The following is a 22,209-nucleotide window of genomic DNA, read 5'->3' as shown; positions in this document are numbered from 1 at the left end:
TGTAGGACACTCGCCTGTGGCGGCATCCCATAGTTTAGGTCGCAGACCATGGCCTTTCCATGCAAAGTGTTGTGTGGGCCAAAAAAAAAAAAAAAAAAATTAGGGTCTCAGAGCTGCAGCAACTTTGTCCTCCACTTAGTCGTCCGTCTGGCCCCCGATAAGGTAGCAGTGGCCCCTGCACGATGAATGCGCTAAAGGGATTGGCTTCATTTTCAGGTGGGTATAAGACCATCAAAGGGCTTTGCCAGTCAGCAGCCTGCAAGAGACTGGGAGGACCTTTAAGGCCCTTGATTCCCCTGGAGCAGATGGCTCTGTGCATTTCTAAGCCCAGCCTCAGCACTCGGTGCTGCAGAGCTGGCTCCTTACGGGGGTCTGAACCCGAAGCCTGGGATGGTAGGCGAACTTGGGCTTCCCGTGGTACCTCCAGCCCTCTGTCCTGACGGCGTCCCTTTCCTCCCCCTCCTCGTGCCAGGGGAGAACGCCTGCATTGCCAAGCCCTGCAGCCTGCTCTGCCTGCCCAAGTCGAACAACGGCAGGAGCTGTAAGTGCCCCGAGGGGGTCTCCAGCACCGTGCTGCCCACAGGGGAGGTGAAGTGCGACTGTCCTCACGGCTACGTCATGAAGAACACCACTTGTGTAAAGGAAGGTAAAACCATGCTCCGTTCTTGCTGCTCCTTTATGTTGAGAGGAGGTTGCTGCTGCTGTGAGAGGTCGGCATGACCTTTCCGTTGCCTTTGGGCAAGGAGGAGTACGGCCTGTCTTCTGAAAGCACAGCGTCATGCCTCATGCCAGCTTGTTTTTGTTTTCCCTTTTGCGCCAGAAAACACGTGTCTGCCGAACCAGTACAGATGCTTCAATGGGAACTGCATAAACAGCATTTGGCGGTGTGACAACGATAATGACTGTGGGGACATGAGCGATGAGAAGAACTGCCGTAAGTGTCCTGCGGTGGCATTCGCCCGTCCAAATTTAAGATGTCTGCCGTGTCGGCATTGCACCCGAGCCAAGGGTCTACGCTCCCTTCATAGCCATGGAGAGCAAGAGGCACTCTGGGGCTGCCACTCCTCTCCTCCTTTGGTAGGCATCTGAAGCCGGTCGGATGAGCTGTGTCCTGCAAGGGCCAATGTTTCACCCTTGACCAGCTCAGGTGTAAATGTACAAATTTCGGTGAGATGGATGGCAGCTCTCATGTGAGGGCATGCGTTTGTCTCTTGCAGTAAATGTCTTCTGAGGCTCATTGAGGGCACAGCCAATGCCGAGGAAAAGAGTGCAGGTAGAAAGTGACTTTCCATCTGCATCGTGCGGACATGGGCCTCTTGTTGAGCTAATAAATCGAGCTCACGCATTAAAGATGGAGGTCACCTTTTCGAGTAAAATTAGGGACCGCCAATGTGTACAGAAGGGGCGGATGTTCCACAGCTTTGCAGAGCCTGCAGGGTTTGGATTCGTGCACTGTGGAAAAAGGGCCGGGTTTAAAGCTAGGAATCAGTGGAGGACCAGGTGTTCCTGGAGAGATGCCATTTATGCCCATTTTGTACTGATAAGGAGCTCATTTTTCTGCCGACATTGAGATACCAGTCAGCAGAGTCCCAGTTTGAGTTCATTGTCTGGCTCCAGATTCCTCTGCGGGGGCTGGCTGGGGGGTCACCAGTTTCGCGCAGGAATGCTGCCTTGGATAGCAACACTTTTCCTTTCCTTTGTCTGCCCGCTCTCATCCCACCGCCCGTGGTTTCAAGGCCCCTTTGTGGGGAGCGAGCAGCTCTACAGCCTCAGCTTTCTTGCTCCCTGGCTGGGAGGCACTGTCCCTAGCTTGCGAGCGGACATGACGGTGCCAGGAGCTTTAGTCCTCGTCCCCAGACAGACAGCTAACTCCTCTCTGCTCTGCTTTATGCAGAATGCCTGATAACGACATTAACATACAGTAACAGTAACTCAGGCTGCATTGAGCAAAGCTCACAGGATGCTGTCTCTCTCCCTTCCCTTCCCTGCTCCGCGTACACGCGCTCGGGCAGCAGAAACCCTTTTCTAACCACCACCTTAACCTCCTCCTCCTCTCCCTCCCCGCTGCGTTAGCCACCACCGTGTGTGACGCCGAGACCCAGTTCCGCTGCCAGGGCTCGGGGACCTGCATCCCGCTGTCCTACAAATGCGACCTGGAGGACGACTGCGGGGATAACAGCGATGAAAGTCACTGTGGTGAGTGCCCTCGCTCAAACCTCCTTCCCTGTCCCTGTGCAAGCGCGGAAAGCCCGGCAGAGTTTTAGGGCAGGGTGCTACTCGTAGACGCTGCAGGGCAAGGCAGCGCTTTGCCAGATCCCCCCGTTTATCCTGGCTAACAGCCGCCTCCTCCCATCATTTACTGGGTCCTGGGGAATGAGGGACAGGAGAAGAGAGCGAGGCCGTGCGCTGGGAGACTTTTGCGCCGTTATCCAGCTCTCCTGCTCTTCTCCTTGTGTACTCCTGTGACCCGAAGCCAAATATTTAGTAGAGATTCCAGGCTGACCTTGGGCAGTTGCTCAGCAAGCACACGGGAGGCGCGGGTTGCTCGCTGTTGCCATGTTTGCGGCCACCCACCTCCAGCTTAGCCATTCAGAGAGGTGGGGTGCTGAACTCAAGGAGAGAAGAGCCTGGTAAACAGCAAAGCAGTAGCTCTTGGTCGTTCAGGACTAGGGACGAGGCGTGAAAACATGCTTTCAAGATGAGTCTGCTTTGCAGGGCAGTGTAGGCTGTCCCTCTGAGATATCCTCCTCTCGGTCAATAGCCCATGTGAAGCTTTCCTCCTCCTCTTCCCTGGCCCCAACAGCATCTGAACCGTGTGTGCTTGTTTGCAGAGGCTCACCAGTGTAGAAATGATGAATTCAGCTGCAGCTCAGGGATGTGCATTCGTCTTTCCTGGATGTGTGATGGTGATAACGATTGCAGGGACTGGTCTGATGAAGTGAACTGCACTGGTAAGCACTTTGATGTGATCAATAACCTTCCGTTGCAAACACCGATTACTTACAGCCTGAGGTGCTGTAAGATATCGGCCAACGTCTTGTGCCTCAGTTTCCCTGCTTGTTAGCTGAGCCACCCAGCAGGGCTGCCAGGCAGCCTGGAGCTGAGCTGGGGGTGATGTAATGCTCCAAAAGCAAAGGGTTTCTTTCCTCCGGTGCCTTCAGCAGGCCTTAGGGCTCGCTGTGAATTTGCTGACAGCTTTGCGACGCTCGTACAGAGATCTAGCTTTGCTTTTGACTTGCAAGATTGCACCGACAGGCGTGCACTGCTGCGGTGGCCACAGGGCCGTCCACCTCCTGCGTACCAGCTGGTGGTGGCCGTGCCTTTGAAGATGCATTGAAGGGGAAGCGGGGCTGTGGCTGCCGGGCAGCCAAAGGATGCTTCTGCAGAAAGGGCTCCCTTGTGGCACGGAGGCAGCTAACAGGCCAGTGCGCGCTGATCGCATTTCACAGCTTGAACTCTGACCGTTTTCTTGCCATTAAATACATTGCAGAAAACAGGCATGGGCTTTGCAGCTTCTCCGCAATTACTTGATCTGAAGGAGAGGCAGATTGAGTTTGGGAAGTGGCTCCTCTTCTAGCAGCTTCACTTTGCTCCGTGGGTTTGGAAATCTAAAGAGGGTGTCATGAGTATGGAGTCACACGTGGAAGATCTGCTCTTGGTTTTGTTTACCACTTGTATTGATGCAACCTGCTTGCCAGAAATAGCCTTGTTCCTAGTTTACGCCTCTTGTGCAGCATGTCCTACACCCATGAGCCTCATTCTATATTTGCAGTTGAAAATCACAATACTCAACCGTCCTCGGCACCACAGTGTAAAACTGGTGTCCCTCAGCAGTATCCTAAATTTAACACCCAGAGCCCTTTCCTCATTAGAAAAGCCAACAGATAACAATGTATTGGTCTTTTCCATTAAAAAAACCCAAACAAAAAACCAAAAAACAACCAAGCCAAAAATCTAAGTGTTTGCATGAGAAGAGTTCTGAGAGTAGGCAGCGCTTCAGTCCCTCAGTGAAAGGCGTAAGATCGTCCTTGTAAAGCATTACGCAGGAGCGTTCAGCTAACAGCAGTAGTTTCCACGGCACGTGGCTGCGATCAGCCCATCAGAGCAGACGGGCTGATGGGTCGTGGACCACGAGAGCCCCCGCGGATGCCAGCAGTGGCTTTGCTCTGGCTGCAGCCCCGGAGCCGTTGGGACAGGCAGCGGGGCTAGCTGCTGTCGGAGGGCTCCGGCACGAGGATCTAGGAGATCCCTTTCAGGCCTCCGAGCTCCTGTGTGCTCACTCCCGGCAGCATTTGCCGTGCCTCGAGCATACGGGGTTTATAGCGTGGCGCTGGGGATCCTGGTCGTTAGTATTCTGAGTGCACGGCTATAGAAGAAGGTTTAATTTATATTGGTATCACTTATCTCTCATATGAGTTTCTCTAGAGAGAATTACTACAGGAAAGGAACTACTTCAAAAAAGCATATCGGGTGTGTAAAACCTAAAGTTGAAATTATCTAAGAGGATCACAATTATTTGAGAAACGTTTCATCTGACTCCACCGGCTGCAATTATTGCTCTTATCTAAAATAATTACATTTCACACTGAATACCTAATAGAATATTACTGCCACAAGACTGTAGTATTTTGAAATATCTGCAAGTGCATGTCACTCGCTAACCTAAAATTCAGTAGCATGCAATTTAATTAAGTTGAACATTGCTTTTCTTCTCAATAACGACAAGTGCTCTCCTGGTTGAAGAGCAGTATTTGTCTCTAAAGTGACAACATAGCCTAGGCTTCAACCAAGATTACCCTACAGGCAGATATTTTTGTGACAGGAGCCTAAGGAAAGCCAGGGCCCTACTCCCTTGGAAACCCAAGCAGAATTGTATTTCTAATTTGCTTTGGCAACATGGAAAAGCCTTGCCTGCTTTAATTAAAGGTTGTGTCTGAGTCTGTCCTGCCCTGCACGGGGGACCCTGCCGCTCCGCCAAGGCCGTGACGTTTCTTGCCGTCTCTGGCAAGATGCCACCAGCGTCACCTTTGCCCGCACACAGCCAGGACCGAGATCAAAGGGAAAGAGGCTCCTGACTTTGGGAGAGCTTTAGGAAGGCTCGCTAGCCTCCAACAGCCATCCCTGAGGCACAACAGGCTGGTGAGCAAGTAGGGCACGGAGCAGAAAAGACCATGGCGTGACCCAGGGAGAACCTGGACTCCCGGCAGCCTCTTGCCTGGCGTCCACGGGGTGGTCGCCTGTGCTCTGGAGCTGCGCTCGGTGCTGGGACCTGCCACGGCGTAAAGCCCCGATGCGGGCGGAGGGAGCACGGGCGCGTGGCGGCAGCGCCCGACTCGATGCACGCTGCAGCTCAGCGGGGACGTGGCGGCGCCGCGTGCTCAGGCGGTCCCCCCGGCTCTGGTTTCAGCAGTATATCACACCTGCGAGGCCTCCAGCTTCCAGTGCCAGAACGGCCACTGCATCCCGCAGCGCTGGGCCTGCGACGGCGACGCCGACTGCCAGGACGGCTCTGACGAGGACCCCACCAACTGCGGTAACGCGCGACGTGTGCGGAGGGGGCTCTGCCACGGGGCGGGAGGGATTTCTACAAGCTTGCTAAGATAAACCTGCAGCAAACTCAGGGGGACGATTCCCATCCCTCCAAAAGCAGGCGGATATGGGGAGAAGGCAATTGGGAACATGCCATGGCTTTTTGTAGCTAACTAAAGGCAGCTTTAAAAAAAAAACACGCAACAGCCACCCAATTCTGAATTTCAGAAAAAAAGTGCAACGGCTTCCAGTGTCCAAACGGCACTTGCATCCCAACCAGCAAACACTGCGATGGCACCAACGACTGCTCCGATGCCTCGGACGAGCAGCACTGTGGTGAGCACTGGGGCCGCGGGGAGCTGGCGGGGGCCCGGCAGCGAGGGCTGGCAGCCTTCGTGGTCTGCCAAAGCCTGTCTTGCTAGGAGACAGGCCCTGGTGAGATAACGGGAGAGCCTTAGTTAGCATTCACGAGCCCCCTGGTCTGCGAGCATCAGCAAAAGGCGCGGCAGGCAGCGTTGTGACAGACAGGGTGGGCGCGCTGTCAGGAGCTGTGTTCAGGGAGGTGACCAAACCCTTCCCGACGCCTGCGCCAACCCGCTCGCACCCCGACGCCTTATCGGGCGAGGGCAGCCTGTGCAGGGACAGAGCTCGAGCGATTTGTCTTGGAAACTTTCTGTAACTTCCTGAAATCCGGCCGCCGTGCTCAGGTCTGTGCAGATCACGGCTGGTGGCATTCCTGCTGCCAAGGACGGCAGAGGTGCCATCCCCTCCCCTCCTGCCCTCCCGTTTGTCCAGAGCCCCTGTGTACCCGCTACATGGATTTCGTGTGCAAGAACCGGCAGCAGTGCTTGTTCCACTCCATGGTCTGCGATGGCATCATCCAGTGTCGAGACGGATCGGATGAAGATGCCAGCTATGCTGGCTGCTGTAAGTGTGATATTGTGCATCTTTGCAAAAGGATGGTTGGATGGAGAACGAAACCAGAGGCATGGAGAGGAGCGTGCATTCCCCAGGGTACCAGAAAGCTGCCAGATCTCCTAAGAGGTGGCTCTGGACTGTCATGCTCTGCTTATAAATCCATGCTTGCCTCTGAGTGTGCTCCTTCCTTCCTCCTCAATGATGAGCTTCCCTCAAGCCCTTGGACTTTACACTCAACCTCTGATGTCTCTCTGTGCCACCCCTGCAGCCCAGGACCCCGAGTTCCACCGGACCTGCGACCAGTTCAGCTTCCAGTGCCAGAACGGCGTGTGCATCAGCCTGGTGTGGAAGTGCGACGGGATGGATGACTGTGGCGATTACTCTGACGAAGCAAACTGCGGTGAGCAGTACCTCAGGGTCTCTCGTCACCATAGTTGCAGCCTCCTCTGAATTTCAGGAGCACAGAGTACTGGCTTTTTCACATTTTACATACACACTCATACGTATGTACATATACGTGTGCGTAGCATTACACTTGCACATTGCAGGGTGTCTTACGTGGAGATCAGTATCGGTTTCCTCACGTCACAGGTAAGTAAACTGAAGCACACTGAAAATCCAATACGGCTGGCACACCCTGTGCTCGACTAAGTCATATGTGACCATATTTACTCCACAGATTCCCAGCTTAAAGCAGACAGGCAGTTTTCAGCCAAACTCAATATTTACCACTGTTCCCTGGGTAGCTGTAGGAGCTGTACCCAGCCAGACAAAGCAGCTGCGTCTTCATTTCAGAGTTGCAGGGTTTGCTTCTCTGTTTCTGCCACGCTCGGTCTGAATTTTGCCGTCAGCTCTGGTTCTCAGATCATAGGTGGTGTCTGGACGTGAAGCACCCAGCACGCAGACATAATGGTGGGGACGACAGGCTAGCGAGGGCTGTAAGGAATGGGGATGCTGGAGATGAAGAGAAAGGACCCTCCCTGTATTGCTCGGGGGAACAGACAGGGTGATGCTGTCTGGACCAGCTGTAGCCTGGCCTGAGATGTTCCCACACCTTAGCTGTGCTGAAGACTGGCAAGATAACACTGGGACTCACGGCACTCTCCTCTCATTGTCAGAAAACCTGACAGAGGCCCCGAACTGCTCCCGGTACTACCAGTTCCAGTGTGGGAATGGGCACTGCATCCCCAACCGGTGGAAGTGCGACGAGGAGAATGACTGCGGGGACTGGTCCGACGAGAAGGAGTGCGAGGGTGAGGGCACACGGCGCTCTGCTCTGCTCGCGGGAGTGCTGCCGAGGCTGGGCTGCGGCATGCTGCTCTGCTCGCGGGAGTGCTGCCGAGGCTGGGCTGCGGCATGCTGCTCTGCTCGCGGGAGTGCTGCCGAGGCTGGGCTGTGGCATGCTGCTCTGCTCGCGGGAGTGCTGCCGAGGCTGGGCTGCGGCATGCTGCTCTGCTCGCGGGAGTGCTGCCAAGGCTGGGCTGTGGCATGCTGAAGGACCGCTCTCGGCATCGTCCGCCTTCTCACAGCGCTGCTTAGGACAGCCTGCACCAGCCCCCATGGCTCCGAAACGCCCCTGTGAATGGGCTGTGTGCGCATTCTCATGCGTCTTTTTGCTCTGCGTTTTTGGAAATCCTGATGAGGAGCTGTGCAGATACAACGCAGATTAAAACGTTGGGCTTGTAACGCCTTGCCTGCTCCCCGCTTCCCTCCGCTGATAGTGGCTTTCAGCCTGCTGGGAACAGGCACAGCGTACAGCCCGTACGCAGGAGCAGGCCTCTCAGATCAGCTCTGAACGGTGTATTTTTAGGTTCTCCGGTGCATCCCGTTACTACATCGATCCCACCGACGTGTTTACCTAATCACTTCCGTTGCAACAGTGGCGCCTGCATCATGAACAGCTGGGTCTGCAACGGATACAAGGACTGCACCGACGGCTCCGACGAGGAAGCCTGCCCGACTTCACGTAAGCTTTTCTTTTCCTCACCCCTTTCCTTTTTCTGTAGGATCACATCTGCAAGGACCGTTGGCCTTTCAGTCTCAGAGCCTTGCCAGATTGCGGGGTTAAATTGCACTGTGGTGTAAGAGCCCACCTCTCCTCTCTCCCTCGGGTCAGACCTCCTGCTACCAGCTGGGCCACCGCTCCAGCCCCGCGGGCAGCATGAGTTATAGAATCATAGAATGCTTTGGGTTGGAAGGGACCTTGAGAGATCATCGAGCCCAACCCCCCTGCAGTAAGCAGGGATTGAACCTGTGAACTTGGCGTTATTAGTTCCTGCCGCAGCAGGTCCCTGCTCAAATGCCGTCATGTCTCAGGCTGTGTAGGGGGACAGAGAGCGGGCCTGCAGGGTGGCTTTCCAGCTCGCACTTATGCTGAACGTAAAAGAGGGTTTTTTCTCACCGCTGTCCTTGCTAACGCCTGCCGAGCTCCGAGCTGGTGCAGGACATCCTCTGCAAACCAGTTGCTCTTCCAGCCCTCTGCAGTCAGCAGAGAGGATGGCTTAGGCACCATCCCAGCAGAAGCCATGTACCTGCTAGATGGGAAGAGATTGCCATCTAGTGGAGTCGGGACCTGGGGACAGGTTTTGGTCCCTCCCGGTAGCAGCGGCAGCCTGGCCGTGCTTTGGGTGGTTTCCTCACTCGCTGCTGTGTGCAGGACCCGACGCGACGGCCACCTCCCCGGCGTTCCCAGGACGCTGCAGCAGGTTCGAGTTTGAGTGCCAGCAGCTGCACAAGTGCATCCCCAACTGGAAGCGCTGCGACGGCCTGCGGGACTGCCAGGACGGCACGGACGAGAGGAACTGCCGTAAGTGTGGGGCGGAGAGAGCGTCTCGCCGGGCTCTTTCCCTTGGGAAGCTCTTTGTGAGGACGGAGGAGGCACTGAGGAGTTTTACTGCTGGTGGAATCCATACAGTAAAAGCATCATTACAGTAAAAAAGGAGAAAAAAGGCCAACCAACCAGTGCCCTTCCCATTAGAAGTCCAGCTATTGTTTTCAGTGGGATAAGCTCCAGGTTCTTCTGGTGCCACTATGTGTGATCGTGCCAGACGATGCAGCCAGAACGAGATAGCCCTGTGACTGACATATTCTGCCTGGGCTCCATCCCTGACGTGCAGCCACGCCAGCATCATGCCTGCTTTTGAACTAGCACGGGCACTGCAAACAGCCCAGTGCTGGTGAGGGAACTTTCCTGCCTCGAGTCCTGAAACCGTTCTGCCTCTTTCAGCTACTCACAGCACCCTGTTGTGCCCTAATGGTTATAAATGCGAGGACGGAGAGGCCTGCATTATGATGACAGAGCGGTGTGATGGATATCTGGACTGCTCAGACAGCAGCGATGAAAGAAACTGTACCGGTAAGCAGCAGCCCTCTCCCATTTCTCATGCCCTGCTCCATGTTAGCGCACAGAGGAGCTCTCCTGGATACACAGCCTTTCCTTCATAACATCCTAGATGTATCTGCCTCTGTTCAGTTGTCCAAGCTACCTCCTCACCCATTTATAACCAGCTGGGACAAACTTTCCGGCCAGTTTCTACACTGGCAATTTGTTTCCCAGCAGCCTCAGACCGAAAAACAACTTTAGGACGGGTAAGAGCAAAGCTGTCTATTTTACACGGCCCGTGGGTGAACAATAGTCCCTGGCTCTGTCCTCCTTTGCAAGGTGACCCGGGGAGCCGTGGCACGTGCCCCGCCACCATCACTGGTCCTCCCACACTGGCCTTCGGTGGCCCCGCAGAGGCAGGCGGGAGGCACGCCGCAGCCTGCCCTGGGCAGATAACAGCGATCAATCGCTGTTTCTGCCCAGCCATGAGATTCAGCCACTTTCCTACTGAACTGCCTGGGGATTTGAGCATCAATCAGGTTTTAGTTCTTTAATTAAATATTGATTGGGAGAGGCTGGTAGGTTCAGGGGAGGGGAAGGAGCTGCAGAGATTTGCAGCTTGGCTGCTGCACCAAAGGGAAACCATCTCTTTTCCCTTGGATAGCTTGTCTTGCCGCGCCTGTCTGCAGACCCACATGCCTGCTGGGTTTCATTTCCAGTTGGTTAGGGAAAGCAAAGCAGCAGCAGTTTGGCTCCGCTTCGCTTGGTTTCTGTACAGCATTGGGAGCGAAGCTAAGCACCCGAGTGGGGCCAGGCCACGGCGCTTGGATGTAGACTCTGACACATGGTCCCCGGAGGGAGGAAGCAGGGAATGGCTTAGTGGGAGCGGGGCATGGATTTGGGCCATTTCAGATAAGCACCTCCAGTCTCCGCCACTGCCAGCACTGGATTTCACAGTGCTGTCACCCTCTGAGTGCCTCTCCCAAGGTCAGGTGGCGATTCAGCCACAGAGCTCGTGTCAAGGTAATCCCCAGACTCCTGCCTTAATTACCAGCCTTCACTTGGGTCCTTCTGCCAGATGCGAGATATAATGAAAACCACGCAAAGAAAAGTCCTGGATGGCTTACAGTGACAGCACAGATTCATTGCATGAGCAAGAGAGTGACTTAGCTCGCACTGATCAGTTTGTACTTATACGCTTCCAAAATGACGTGGAAAAGCGTTTCATCAACAGCTATGCTTTATCTTTCCTTGGGGGAAAGGGGATGCTTACATGATGCGGCATAAAGACAGCCAAGACATTCTGGGGAGAACTAAGAGCACCAGGGGTATGTCCTGCTCTGAACTGCCTTCTGAAGAGCCCACTCTTCTCCATCGATAATACCATCCAAATTAGACGTGTAATTTAGGCAGGCACAAATACTCCCTTCAGTCATATTACTGTTTCTACCTCCACATGATGTCTGTGCTACAAACATAACCCTTGTTTCTGTTTTGGGCAAAGGGCTTGTTTCCCTCTGGTAGACTAACTTTTCCCATTGCCTGCTTAGATGACACAATTGTGTACAAAGTCCAGAACCTCCAGTGGACAGCTGATTTCTCTGGCGATGTCACTCTGATGTGGGCTCGGCCAAAAAGAATGTCCTCGACCTCCTGCGTCTACAATATCTATTACAGGTACCCTGCCCATTCCACTGCATGACCCGTTGCTATTCATATCAAGTAAAGGCTAGAAGTGTGAGCACAGGTGTCAGTATGCCCATGCTTATAGCGAAGTGCCATGCAGAATCAGGCCTGAAAGACTGAGAGCTGCGCAATCTAGTTCAGCTTGGAAAATCTAATACTTGGTTGCAAAGGAGACCCAAAATAGCTGTAACTAGGGGGCATTCATGGAGAGCTGTGTTTGTTTTCTCCGTGATTGTTTACCCAGACAGTAATATGGCTGTATTCAGTGATGGTTTTTGGCTTGGGTCTTGTCTTTGTGGGACCGCTAACAACGAGAACAAAGTCAAGAAATTAGAGCGCAGCAGTTATAGAAAACCTCAGAGGACGGCGCTTATAAGTCATATAAGTTTAGTTCAGGCTTTAAAAGAGCATCCTTTCAAGCAGGTGGTGTGGCTTTACTGAAAAAGAAACTAAGCAGCAAGCTCTTAACATACAGATAATAGATGGTTTCACCCTTTCTTATTAAACACCGTCCTGACTGGAGGGGTGTGACTCTCTCATGCAGGACTGTCGGTGAAAGCATTTGGAAGATTTTGGAAACCCACAGCAACAAAACCAACAGCGTTTTGAAAGTCCTCAAGCCTGACTGCACCTATCAGGTGAAAGTCCAAGTGCAGTGTCTCAGCCGAGTCTACAACACCAATGACTTCATCACCCTCCGGGCACCTGAAGGATGTAAGCAGACCTGCACGGTCGTATCGGTGACCTGATGCATTCCACTTTGGCTTAGAAAGTAGATACCACGGAGGCATCCCCATTACGAACAAATGGAGTCTTTCCATGGGCCTGGGAATTGTGCTGGACTGGGAAAAAGGGCTGCGGCTTCCCTGCCCAGAGTCAGTCCTGCACTGAGTCGCCAACCTACCCTCTTTCTTGCCCATGACTTAGTAATTTAGTGTCACTGGGAAGTTCATCTCTTCTCACAGTGCAGCGAGGAGCCCGTGGGACTGTTCAGTACCACATGCAAGGAGCAAGATCTTTCTAGCTGCAGAGTGGAGGTCAGGTTAAGGAAGGGATGCAAAATAAAGCAAAGAGCTTAGGAAAACCCTAACTTTATCACAGTCACTAAAAACGTTTTATTGCTCCAGAGTGGGGTGAAAGGGGCTTGAGACACAACTGCAGGAAGAAGACATCTCCCATGAGCTGGGACCGCTTGGCCATTCCTCCTCTATCCCGACTTTTCAGGGAGACCCTGCTTTTCCCCATGATCCGGACACACCAACTGCGACTGTCACTAACACCTCTGTTTCTCTTCCTAGTACCAGATGCTCCCTTTAACCTTCAGCTGTCCCTGAAAAAAGAAGCTGAGGGTGTGGTGATGGGCTGCTGGAGTCCCCCCGTGAATGCCCACGGCCTCATACGGGAATTCATCGTGAGTCCTGCTGCTGGCGGGGCTGAGTCCAGATCGGTGGTGGGACAGGGAAGGCTGCTAAGGGCAGCTGGCCTTTCTGAAGACAGCTATCTCTGCAGAGGGGGGTGGGCCAGGAATAGGACATTTCGTAGAGGAAATCTGCGGAGCACATCGGGCAAGTTGGGAGAAGAAATGCTGCATGGCTGTAGGTAGCGACACAGCCCTTAGGTTCATAATTTCACTTCTGGCTCCCTTTCTAAGCTTTCATACTTCTTCCTACTGACATTTTGACACAGAGGGACCTGTCACCCTGCGGTGTGTTGACTGTAGAGCCCTCATCCCTTGTTTTGGTGCTTCTAGGTGGAATACAGCACGGCTGGATCCAAGGAGTGGTCATCCCTTAGAACCACCAAGAACTACACTGAGATCAAGAACTTACAGGTCAACACGTTATACACAGTTAGAGTGAGTATTTTCAAAGCTCTATCTCTGCATGCCTCATTACTTTTCACTAGACAGTCTAAGTCCTACACAGTCAAGTACTTGCTAAAAAAGCATGTTGGTAAAATTCTGCCCTTTAATGTCAACCTGCAATGGGGGCTTGGCATTTGCACTGCTAATGTATATAGTTTCAAGGCCTGAATTAAAGCCCTCGATTTACTACTTCTCCCAGAAGGCCAGGCTGTATTATGAAAACTGCGCTACTAATTGCCCATGCCCAGTGTCACTGCAATTGCACCGGATCTGGGCCAGAGATAAATTTGGTCCTGACTGTATCACTGGGAAAAGAAGCAGATGCGCCTGTGGGGAATGTATGCACGTGGGAGAAGCTGGGTAATTACAGACAGAACGAATAAGAATAGGAAATGAAAGTCTGCACATTGGGCCCTGGGAAATGTATGCTCTGCCGTTAGTCCATCCTCCCTGTGGTGAATAAACATGGGTTCTTGGGGGAGTTCACTGGGAGGTGGGATAAACCCCTCTCCCCGCCCATGAATCGATGTTATTCTCGCACTCAGTTGGAGCGAGTCTTTCCTTCCTTGGTATTCCTTCCCATACTAATCTGTTCCCAAATAAATCTTTGGAACCGGGTTCAGTGCTTGCATAGACTTCACTGGCACGGTTCTTACCTACATTATGGCCAATAGAGTCCAAATTCCTTATCCAAACTCCTTATCTTGATGGACTCCTCATAAAGATCTCATAACAGAGCAGTTATCTGCAAAGAGGATGCACCTCCCTCCTCTTAGATTCCTTTAATTGACTTAGTCTGCTTTATCTCTGTAATAAGCATTTTGTTGCCAAGTAATTAAGCAATTGTTTGCTTCAAAGTCCTTTTCCCATGAGCTCTGCCATGTCCGTAACCTTGCTCTAACCTCATTCTCTGTTTGCATTATACAATGGTGGTGGCGTACATTTGTTCATATTAACTAACCCTCTTATTTGAAAAGGTTGCTGCGGTAACTAGTCGAGGAGTGGGAAATTGGAGCGATTCCAAATCCATAACCACCATAAAAGGCAAAGGTAAATGCTGTTGTTTCAGTCAACTCAGACAACATAGCAAAAAGGTTGCATATGAGCATGAAGCGTTAGCATACATAACCACCTCCTCGTTCTTTATTCTTCCCTACTGAGCGTTTTACACTATGTAACGACTTTGCTGTACCAATTCGCTTAACTTGATCTGCCTCAAAGTTCAGTGGCAAGTCTGAACGGGTTGCTGACTCTTCCTCTGAACTCTGGGGCACGTAGGATGGAGGTACTGCCCGGGAAGCGGGCGAGAAGCCTGTCCAGAAGGTGCCCATGTCTCCTGGACTGCAGATGGATTCCCTCTGACTTCTGCAGGCTAGATCATACCTTTGGATAGGCGAGACACATCACCACTAACTCCGTCGCTGTCACTGGCCAAAAGGATGCTTGCTCATTCTTCTCCCTCTTAGGTTATGATTGTGATGCTTTCTGCATCTCATGTAGGTTAGACCACTAAAAGACCACTAAGGCTCCCACAGACTATCGCAACATTACAGTGGATAAATTCAAACAACAAAGTGTATCATTTCCCTCCAAACTGTTTTTAAAAAAGCTTTTTGAAATCATTTGTATTCATGCCAAGATTTTCTTCCAAACCTATATTCTGATGTCAAAATAGTCTGCTAATTTGTTAGATAAAAGCGCATCCTCACTATGTTGAAAAGGAAGGAAGGAAAGAAAACACCATGCTACTAAAATTGCAGGATTCAGATAGTACGAAGTACATGAGTATCTGATAGTTAGAAAAACAGAGGTAGAAAGAACCGTAATAACTTTCACATCAGGTTTTGCGTGAGCGTTTGGCAGCTGTCCCCACCGATAGCTCCTAACCTCCCTCACCAGTTCCTCTGCAGGCAGGAAGCCACTAACTGTGATATGAGCTTGTCCCACCGAGTTCAGAAGTAAAACACCCGTGTCCAGACCTCTCCGCTTCCAGCCTGTGCCGAGCAAGGCACGTATAAGGCAGCTTTTAGATGGTTGACTGAAAACACGACGGAGGTGCAGCACGTCGGTGCCTTCTCTGGGGGATTCCTGGTCTGAGAGACGATTGTCATAATGAAAGCCTGTATTTTACCTGTCCCCTCTCGATAAGTATTTGTATTTCTTTATGCTGCAGTAACAGCTGTTTCTCCCTTTCTTTCCTTCCAGTCATTCCTCCACCTGTCATACACATTGAGAGCTACAGCGAGGACTCCATAAGTTTCAGCCTAAAAATGACTACTAATATCAAGGTAAAATTTTTACCTTTACTTCTGAAACTAGACAAAAGAAAAAAAAGGTCTGTGTTGGGTAAATACTGGATGGGATAAGCTGTCACCCATTTCAGCGTTGCAATTACTTTTTGAAACTAGTTATTTCATGCCAAATCCTTTCTTACTACTCATCAACCGTCCCAGCTCTCTTAATTAGGATGGGAAATACAATGCAAAGACTTTCACCAGTGAGTCTTTCACTGCATACAAAAACAGCTGAACTGATAGTTCGTATCGTGTGCCCTTGCTGCTTAACAGGTCAGCGGTTATGTTGTGAACATCTACTGGACATTTGATACACACAGGCAGGAGAAAAGGACTCTGATCATAGAAGGAGAAAAGTCCATCCAAAAAGGTAAATTCTGTGCAAAGTGTAAAATTCTGCTTTTAGTCAACACTAAACGGAAGGTTTTACGGAAGGCTGTAAGATTTTTTTTTTTTTTTTCTTCTTATTCTTTTTTTGCAACTGAGTAGTTTCTGTTTAGGAAAGAATAAATCTTGAGGGGGAAAACCTGCAAATCCCTGGCATCTCTTCTTAGGACTTGGAGATTTCAAGCGGATTTGGGATTTATCCCCCAGCGCTGCACTAGCCTTTTCTCATCACATGGGATTTTGTTTGTGGCTCCTTATCTACCCTGCAAAAGGTCAACAACTTCTTGGGCTTGCATACAGTACATGTCCCTGTTAATCAGATTACTTTCTGCTTTGGAAAAATCACTGGTGTACACAGTCTAGATACGGGAAAGCATCCCGATACAGAAAAGCACAGGCTAGGTTAGACGCCAGAGTCCCAGGTGCTTTTGTATAAAGGAAATTAGTCAAAATGAATCAAAACACAAACCAAGAGAGGCTCCTATCTAAGACTGTTTGATGCTGCTGACCGTTTCCTAGTGCTCTCACCCCACCATTGCAGTGCTTTGCCTCACCTAATAGTGCACGTTTCTTTTCTTGCTCAGTGGCAAATTTGACAGCACACACCCCCTATGAAATTTCTGCTTGGGCTAAGACGGAGCTGGGTGACAGCCCTCTATCTTTTGTACATGTGGTGACCAGTGGAACAAGACCTGCATCACCAAGTCTCAAAGCCAAGGCCATCAACCAGACTGCGGTGGAGTGCATCTGGACCGGACCGAGGAATGTCGTAAGGCACCGACTCGCTTTTCTCACCAGCCAGGACAGGGTCTAGCTCAGAGCCTCAAAACACAAGCAAAATCTTAAACCAGGATTCTTTGTAGGGATTGAATTGCAAGGCCCTGAAAATTTTATGCTCAAAAAACAAGGGAAAGCACCTGCTGCCCCTTAAACAGAAGCAAGGGAAAGCCCTCTTGTTGTCTATTTGTTCAGCCACTGATCCAGTGGAGAAGTGGCTGAAATACAAATAGCGCGATGCTCCAGTGGTCTTTCAGTTGACTGCTGTGTTATCAGAGCTGAGCCCAGGATTTTAGGGTGGGGTGTGCAGCAGTGAGTGGGCAGACTGAACCTGAACTTCTGCAGCAGAGCGTGCCCAGAGGAAAAAAGGGTCTTTGTGCCATGTCCCTAAAATGCAACAGCCAGTGGAAGTTCGGGTGGGAGCTCTGGCCCTTGCCAAAATCTGTACCGTCCCTGTTGTGCTCTTCCTCCTCAGGTCTATGGCATCTTCTACGCCACGTCCTTCCTCGAGCTGTACAGAAGCCCTCACAACACCACCACGACCTCCCACAACATCACGGTGATCGTGCAGCGGGACGAGCAGTACCTGTTTCTGGTAGGCTCCTTTTCTGTTCCCCCTCCTCCCTGCACTGCGGGCTGTAGTTTGGTACCGAAGGGTGCAGGCACAGTATTAACCACTGCGTCATCCCTTCAAGGTCCGTGTGATGTCTCCCTACCAAGGGCCACCATCCGACTACGTTGTGGTGAAGATGATCCCTGACAACCGGCTTCCCCCTCGCCACCTCCACTCGGTGCACACCGGAAAGACGTTTGCAGTCATTAAGTGGGAATCGCCCTACGATTCGCCCGACCAGGACATGGTAATATCTCACAGCGCCTTCTCCTGTCCCTTTGCGCACAAAACCCCGGCTCAAAGACAGATCCCTGCCCTGCTGCTGACGGAGAGATGAGTCTGATACCAGGTCTACCCTCCATCTAAATAGCTGTCGTCCAGATGCTGACACCTCCGGGACCTGCATTTCCTCTCTTCACGTTACTGGCCATTAGCTCAGGCCTATAACATTCACGCTCCGTCTAAAACGAGTCAGGTTTGGGGTATCTGTCGCTGACTGAGTCTGAAAGCAAACTTGGGCATGTGCTAAAACAGCTTTCTGTGCTGCAGCGTTGCCCTGGGGTCCGGGCTGGCCGGTGCCTGAGCCCAGCCCGCAGGCCAGCAGGACAGGCGTCGGGCCAGCCGGGCTGCGGGCTTGCCTCCCGCGCCAGCCGCGCCGGCACAGCCCCAACAAAGCCCGGTTCTGTTTTCTGGCATGCTGGCGTACAGTCAGGTCTCGCTCCATTGAAGGCGAGTCATTTTCTCAGCAAGCTTTCTGCTCCTATTCTGGTCCAGAGACTTTAACGGCAAAGGTTTAAAGGTATATATCTTCCCGGCAAAACTGGAAACTTTTGACAGGGCAGGAGTTTGCATTGCGTCCTTCTGATTCATTAAGAAATACAGCCCGGGATTTTCCTCCTGCCCTCATCTGTTCCAGTAACTGCATTTTCGGTATCTGTAAATACTGATCTCAGGCAGGGATCCAGCTAGTCCAGCAAGAGGCTCGAAAACTTACTTCCCAGGCTTTCTGTAGAGCGCAGGCATAGTTTAATTTAAATTTTGCCCCCCCCGCGTCTAATGTGCTACCATTGTACGAGACTGCTAGCAAGTCTGCAGGAAAGTAAGGTCTTTCACTGTGTGTGCCTTTCCTCCCCCTCCAGTTATACGCTGTCGCAGTTAAAGATTTAGTAAGAAAAACAGATAAAATCTACAAAGTGAAAACACGGAACAGCACGGTGGAGTACACCATTAAGAAACTTGAACCGGGAGGCAAATACCACGTGATTGTTCAACTGGGAAATATGAGCAAAGAATCCAGCATGAAGATCAACACAGGTAAAAGACGGAGTACTACTGGGAGGGTGCCCGGGTGAGTCCTTGCAGCACTGTCCACTAGAGGGAATCCCGCAGCCGTCCCACACACCATCCGTCCCACCGCCGTGCAGGTTGGAGCCTGCACTAGTGTTTCGGCATCACTTAGTCCTCTCCCACAGCCAAAGCCCAGTTCTGAGAGGCCCTCCTGCAGCTCCCAGGGCAGGCCATTAAACTCCCGAACAACAGCAGCAGAGAGGAAGCCTCTCGGATGGTAGCCGGGGAGTTTTTCTCCTGCCTAGATGGAGATGGGAAAGACACCTGTTTGGCTGTGTAGACACCGTGAAGTACCATTACGGTCCTGCCATAAAAACCCACTGAAAAACTCCTGCCAGATTACATGCCACAGTATCCTCTCCTCCAGTACAGCCCTTTTCTGAGCAGGGTATCGTGCCGATCCCTAAAAAATACTAAGTTTCAGAAGCAACCCCATGGCTGTTTCTCAGCCAAAAGAAAAATGTCACCGGCGTCAAAACCTAACCTGCCTACCATTTTTTCTCATTTGCAGTTCCACTGTCTGCACCAGACGCCTTAAAAATTATAACAGAAAATGACCATATTCTGCTTTTTTGGAAGAGTTTGGCATTAAAGGAGAGTAATTTCAATGAAAGCCGGGTAAGTTGCACTGTCTCTCCCACCCTACAGGCAGTGTTACAGAAAAACCTAGAGCAGAGGCACTGCAAGGCTGCTTTTGCAGACTCTGAAATACACCAGTACGCTCTGCTCCCCTAGGTGTCCTTGATGAGCCCTGTACCCAGAGCTCACGCCAATTCATGTCACGACTAAGGCACTAAAGCTGATAGAGCCAATCGTTCACCTTTTAGGAACATAATTATCCTGTGGAAAAAGGTCAGCTGTCACACGTGTGAGAGGGCTGGGAATAGGACACTGCCCCACCGTGCCGGGAAGCACTTCGGTAGCATCTGAAAGTTGTCATTATTTAGACTTTGGTAGAAAATCTGTGATGTTCTCTGTCAGGGCCCACGCATGTAGCAAACTACGCCAAAAAAGCCATCACCATTACTGGACTCTGTGTTTTGGGTGGTCTCGGGTAGATGCTATGAACAGAGCGAACCAGACAGACTGAAATCTTCTCCCCGCCCTGAACTGGCCAAGGTCAGCGCACAGCGACGGATGCCTGGAGCAGGCTCCGCATTGCGCTCTCCTGGCTGATAGCCCAACGCATTTCATCGGAGCTAGGTTCAGGAGGAAAAACAAGGTTCAAAGCCCTGTCAGAAGGAGCAAACCTGACCTCTGCAGCCGAGTGATTTGGGGTTTGTGTCTTTGTTTTCACAATTCCCAGGGTTACGAGATTCACATGTTTGACAGCTTGATGAACATCACTGCTTATCTCGGCAACACCACCGAAAACTTCTTCAAAGTTTCCAACCTGAAGATAGGTCACAACTATTCATTCACCGTGCAGGCCAGGTGCCTGTACAGCGGGCAGATGTGTGGCAAGCCGGCCACACTTCTCTACGATGAACTAGGAACTGGTAAGTCCCTGGCATTTTCCCCATCCCCCTTAAAGAGTAACGAAAGCCTCACAAGCTCACTAGAGACATGTGCCGTCGGTTGCTAATGGCACTTCTTTCCCTCCCTCAACCGTAGGTGAAGACTCCTCTGCAGCAAAATCCGGTAGATCCACAGACGTCGCTGCCATCGTGGTACCGGTGCTGTTCCTGCTGCTCGTGTCCCTCGGGATTGGGTTCGTGGTGCTGTACATGAGGCACAGGCGGCTGCAGAACAGCTTCACTGCCTTTGCAAACAGCCACTACAGCTCCCGCCTGGGCTCGGCCATATTCTCCTCGGGAGATGATTTAGGTACGTAGCCCTTGGTTTCACGCAGTAGCGTTTCAGGACAGCCTTAAGGATGTGAAATCGGTGCAAGACCTAACTTCTCTGTCATGCTTTGGGCCACCTTTGGCATAAAAATCTCTATGGATGTGATCTTGTCCTAAGAGTACAAAGCTAGCCCAGGATAAATGTTTTTAGCAACTTCACTTAAACCACTCCTTCTAATGCAAATCAGTTAAAACCTGAATATAACAGCAATAACTACCAGGTAAGAGCACAAGCAAGGCCACAATATACTGGTTTGGAGGGCAGTTTTGTGGCCAGCTTCGGTAGCCTGTTCGGTCGTGCCCCGTGAAACGCTGAGGGCAGCGTAACAGCACTCTGGGTTTGTTTTTCAGGAGATGAGGATGACGAAGCCCCAGTGATAACTGGATTTTCAGATGATGTTCCCATGGTCATCGCATGAAGCGCATTTCTGACTGTAAAAACCAAATGGTGTAAATATTTTATTTGATAAAAATAGTCGATTGTTTATTTTAAAAATGCACTTTGAGTTGCAATATGTTATTTTTATATGGGCCAAAAAAAATTTAAAAATACACTTTGTAGTAATCAACTGTGAATTGCAGACTAGGTTGGTTTAGTAACAAATTGCTTTGATTTAACATTAATTTAGTCTTACAAGGCTATGCTTGCTGGGCATGCTTTTAAGTCTGTGAGATATTTTCCGTTGACTAAATTGGCTACTCATTTTATTTTTCTAAGACAAGAATAAATTTATTTAAAAAAATTTCAGGAGATTATATATGTAGAGAGAGATAAGTAATATAGTCCCTGAAGGTTTTTGCTTTTACTTTAAAAAAATCCTTTGGACTTCGTTTTGTATGAAAGTATTTTTGTTGTGTTAATTTATTGGGAAATCTGCTTGAGAACAGATTTCCAAAGTCGTCAGACATTGTACACATTATTGTGTAGAACATGTGCCACTTTATCTTCCAAGGCAGTAGTATCTTGGCATCCCCATCATTGTTCTTGCCACGATAATAAAAATCCTTATTTTTACGTATTTTTCCCCCTTATTAAAAGACACAATCTTACTGCAATCGCAGAGCCCAAGTCAAGATACTACAGCACATACTTTACGTATGAGTTTAGCTTCCTGCTGCCATACCTACAAAGCCGAAAGCATCCCTACCAAGCCGTGCTGCCAAGGGTCACGCAAACCCTCGCACGTGGGCGTGACGAGCCACGGGCCATTAGCAGCAGGGTTCCTGGGGCTCTGCCCGCAGGAGAGCGGATACTCCTGGGCAGCAGCGCCGCAGCATCCTTTTGCAGCGCTGCGCAAGCGCCCAGGCTTTGCAGTTTTGACCCTCGCTTTCAGGTGTGCTGTGACAACAGCCCACGCCGTGCCCTACCCTCCCACCGCTGCCCAAACCCCTTCGGAGGGCACCTGCGGTTAGCGAGCTGCTGACCAGGCCCATCACGCGTGGCCTAATTAATCCGTAGCGTACGTCAGCAGCGTCACTGAAAAAACTTGCCGCTACCTGAATTACAGCGCACACCTTAAAACGTACTTGCCAGCTAGTCAGGACACCTTTCCTCCGTGGAGCTTCTCTACGATGCTAATATGTCGGTGGGACAGAAGGGGGAGCCTCCACTGTGCGCAACTTTG

The 22,209-nt window shown here is 51.1% G+C and overlaps 1 protein-coding gene across 1 annotated transcript in view; it reads left to right on the top strand.

Moving 5' to 3' along the window:
• SORL1 (sortilin related receptor 1) overlaps positions 1-21,003 on the top strand; it is a 38,653-nt gene extending 17,650 nt beyond the window's left edge. Inside the window, exons 21-47 of the mRNA XM_075723220.1 lie at positions 473-646; positions 821-934; positions 2,074-2,196; positions 2,832-2,951; positions 5,408-5,533; positions 5,758-5,865; positions 6,325-6,456; positions 6,716-6,847; positions 7,566-7,700; positions 8,258-8,413; positions 9,104-9,253; positions 9,674-9,802; positions 11,320-11,446; positions 12,000-12,169; positions 12,754-12,866; positions 13,206-13,310; positions 14,297-14,369; positions 15,525-15,607; positions 15,887-15,983; positions 16,585-16,769; positions 17,253-17,372; positions 17,473-17,637; positions 18,530-18,704; positions 19,249-19,355; positions 20,044-20,236; positions 20,352-20,564; positions 20,936-21,003. Of these exons, the coding sequence (XP_075579335.1) occupies positions 473-646; positions 821-934; positions 2,074-2,196; positions 2,832-2,951; positions 5,408-5,533; positions 5,758-5,865; positions 6,325-6,456; positions 6,716-6,847; positions 7,566-7,700; positions 8,258-8,413; positions 9,104-9,253; positions 9,674-9,802; positions 11,320-11,446; positions 12,000-12,169; positions 12,754-12,866; positions 13,206-13,310; positions 14,297-14,369; positions 15,525-15,607; positions 15,887-15,983; positions 16,585-16,769; positions 17,253-17,372; positions 17,473-17,637; positions 18,530-18,704; positions 19,249-19,355; positions 20,044-20,236; positions 20,352-20,564; positions 20,936-21,003 (3,593 nt within the window). The remainder of the gene's footprint in view (positions 1-472; positions 647-820; positions 935-2,073; positions 2,197-2,831; positions 2,952-5,407; positions 5,534-5,757; positions 5,866-6,324; positions 6,457-6,715; positions 6,848-7,565; positions 7,701-8,257; positions 8,414-9,103; positions 9,254-9,673; positions 9,803-11,319; positions 11,447-11,999; positions 12,170-12,753; positions 12,867-13,205; positions 13,311-14,296; positions 14,370-15,524; positions 15,608-15,886; positions 15,984-16,584; positions 16,770-17,252; positions 17,373-17,472; positions 17,638-18,529; positions 18,705-19,248; positions 19,356-20,043; positions 20,237-20,351; positions 20,565-20,935) is intronic.
• The last annotated feature ends 1,206 nt before the right edge of the window (positions 21,004-22,209 follow it).

This window comes from Pelecanus crispus, chromosome 19 (genome assembly GCF_030463565.1).
Source record: "Pelecanus crispus isolate bPelCri1 chromosome 19, bPelCri1.pri, whole genome shotgun sequence".
Classification (NCBI taxonomy): Eukaryota; Metazoa; Chordata; class Aves; order Pelecaniformes; family Pelecanidae; genus Pelecanus; species Pelecanus crispus.
The sequence above is the reverse complement of the archived record's forward strand: the minus strand, read 5'-3'. Positions and strand labels throughout refer to the sequence as shown.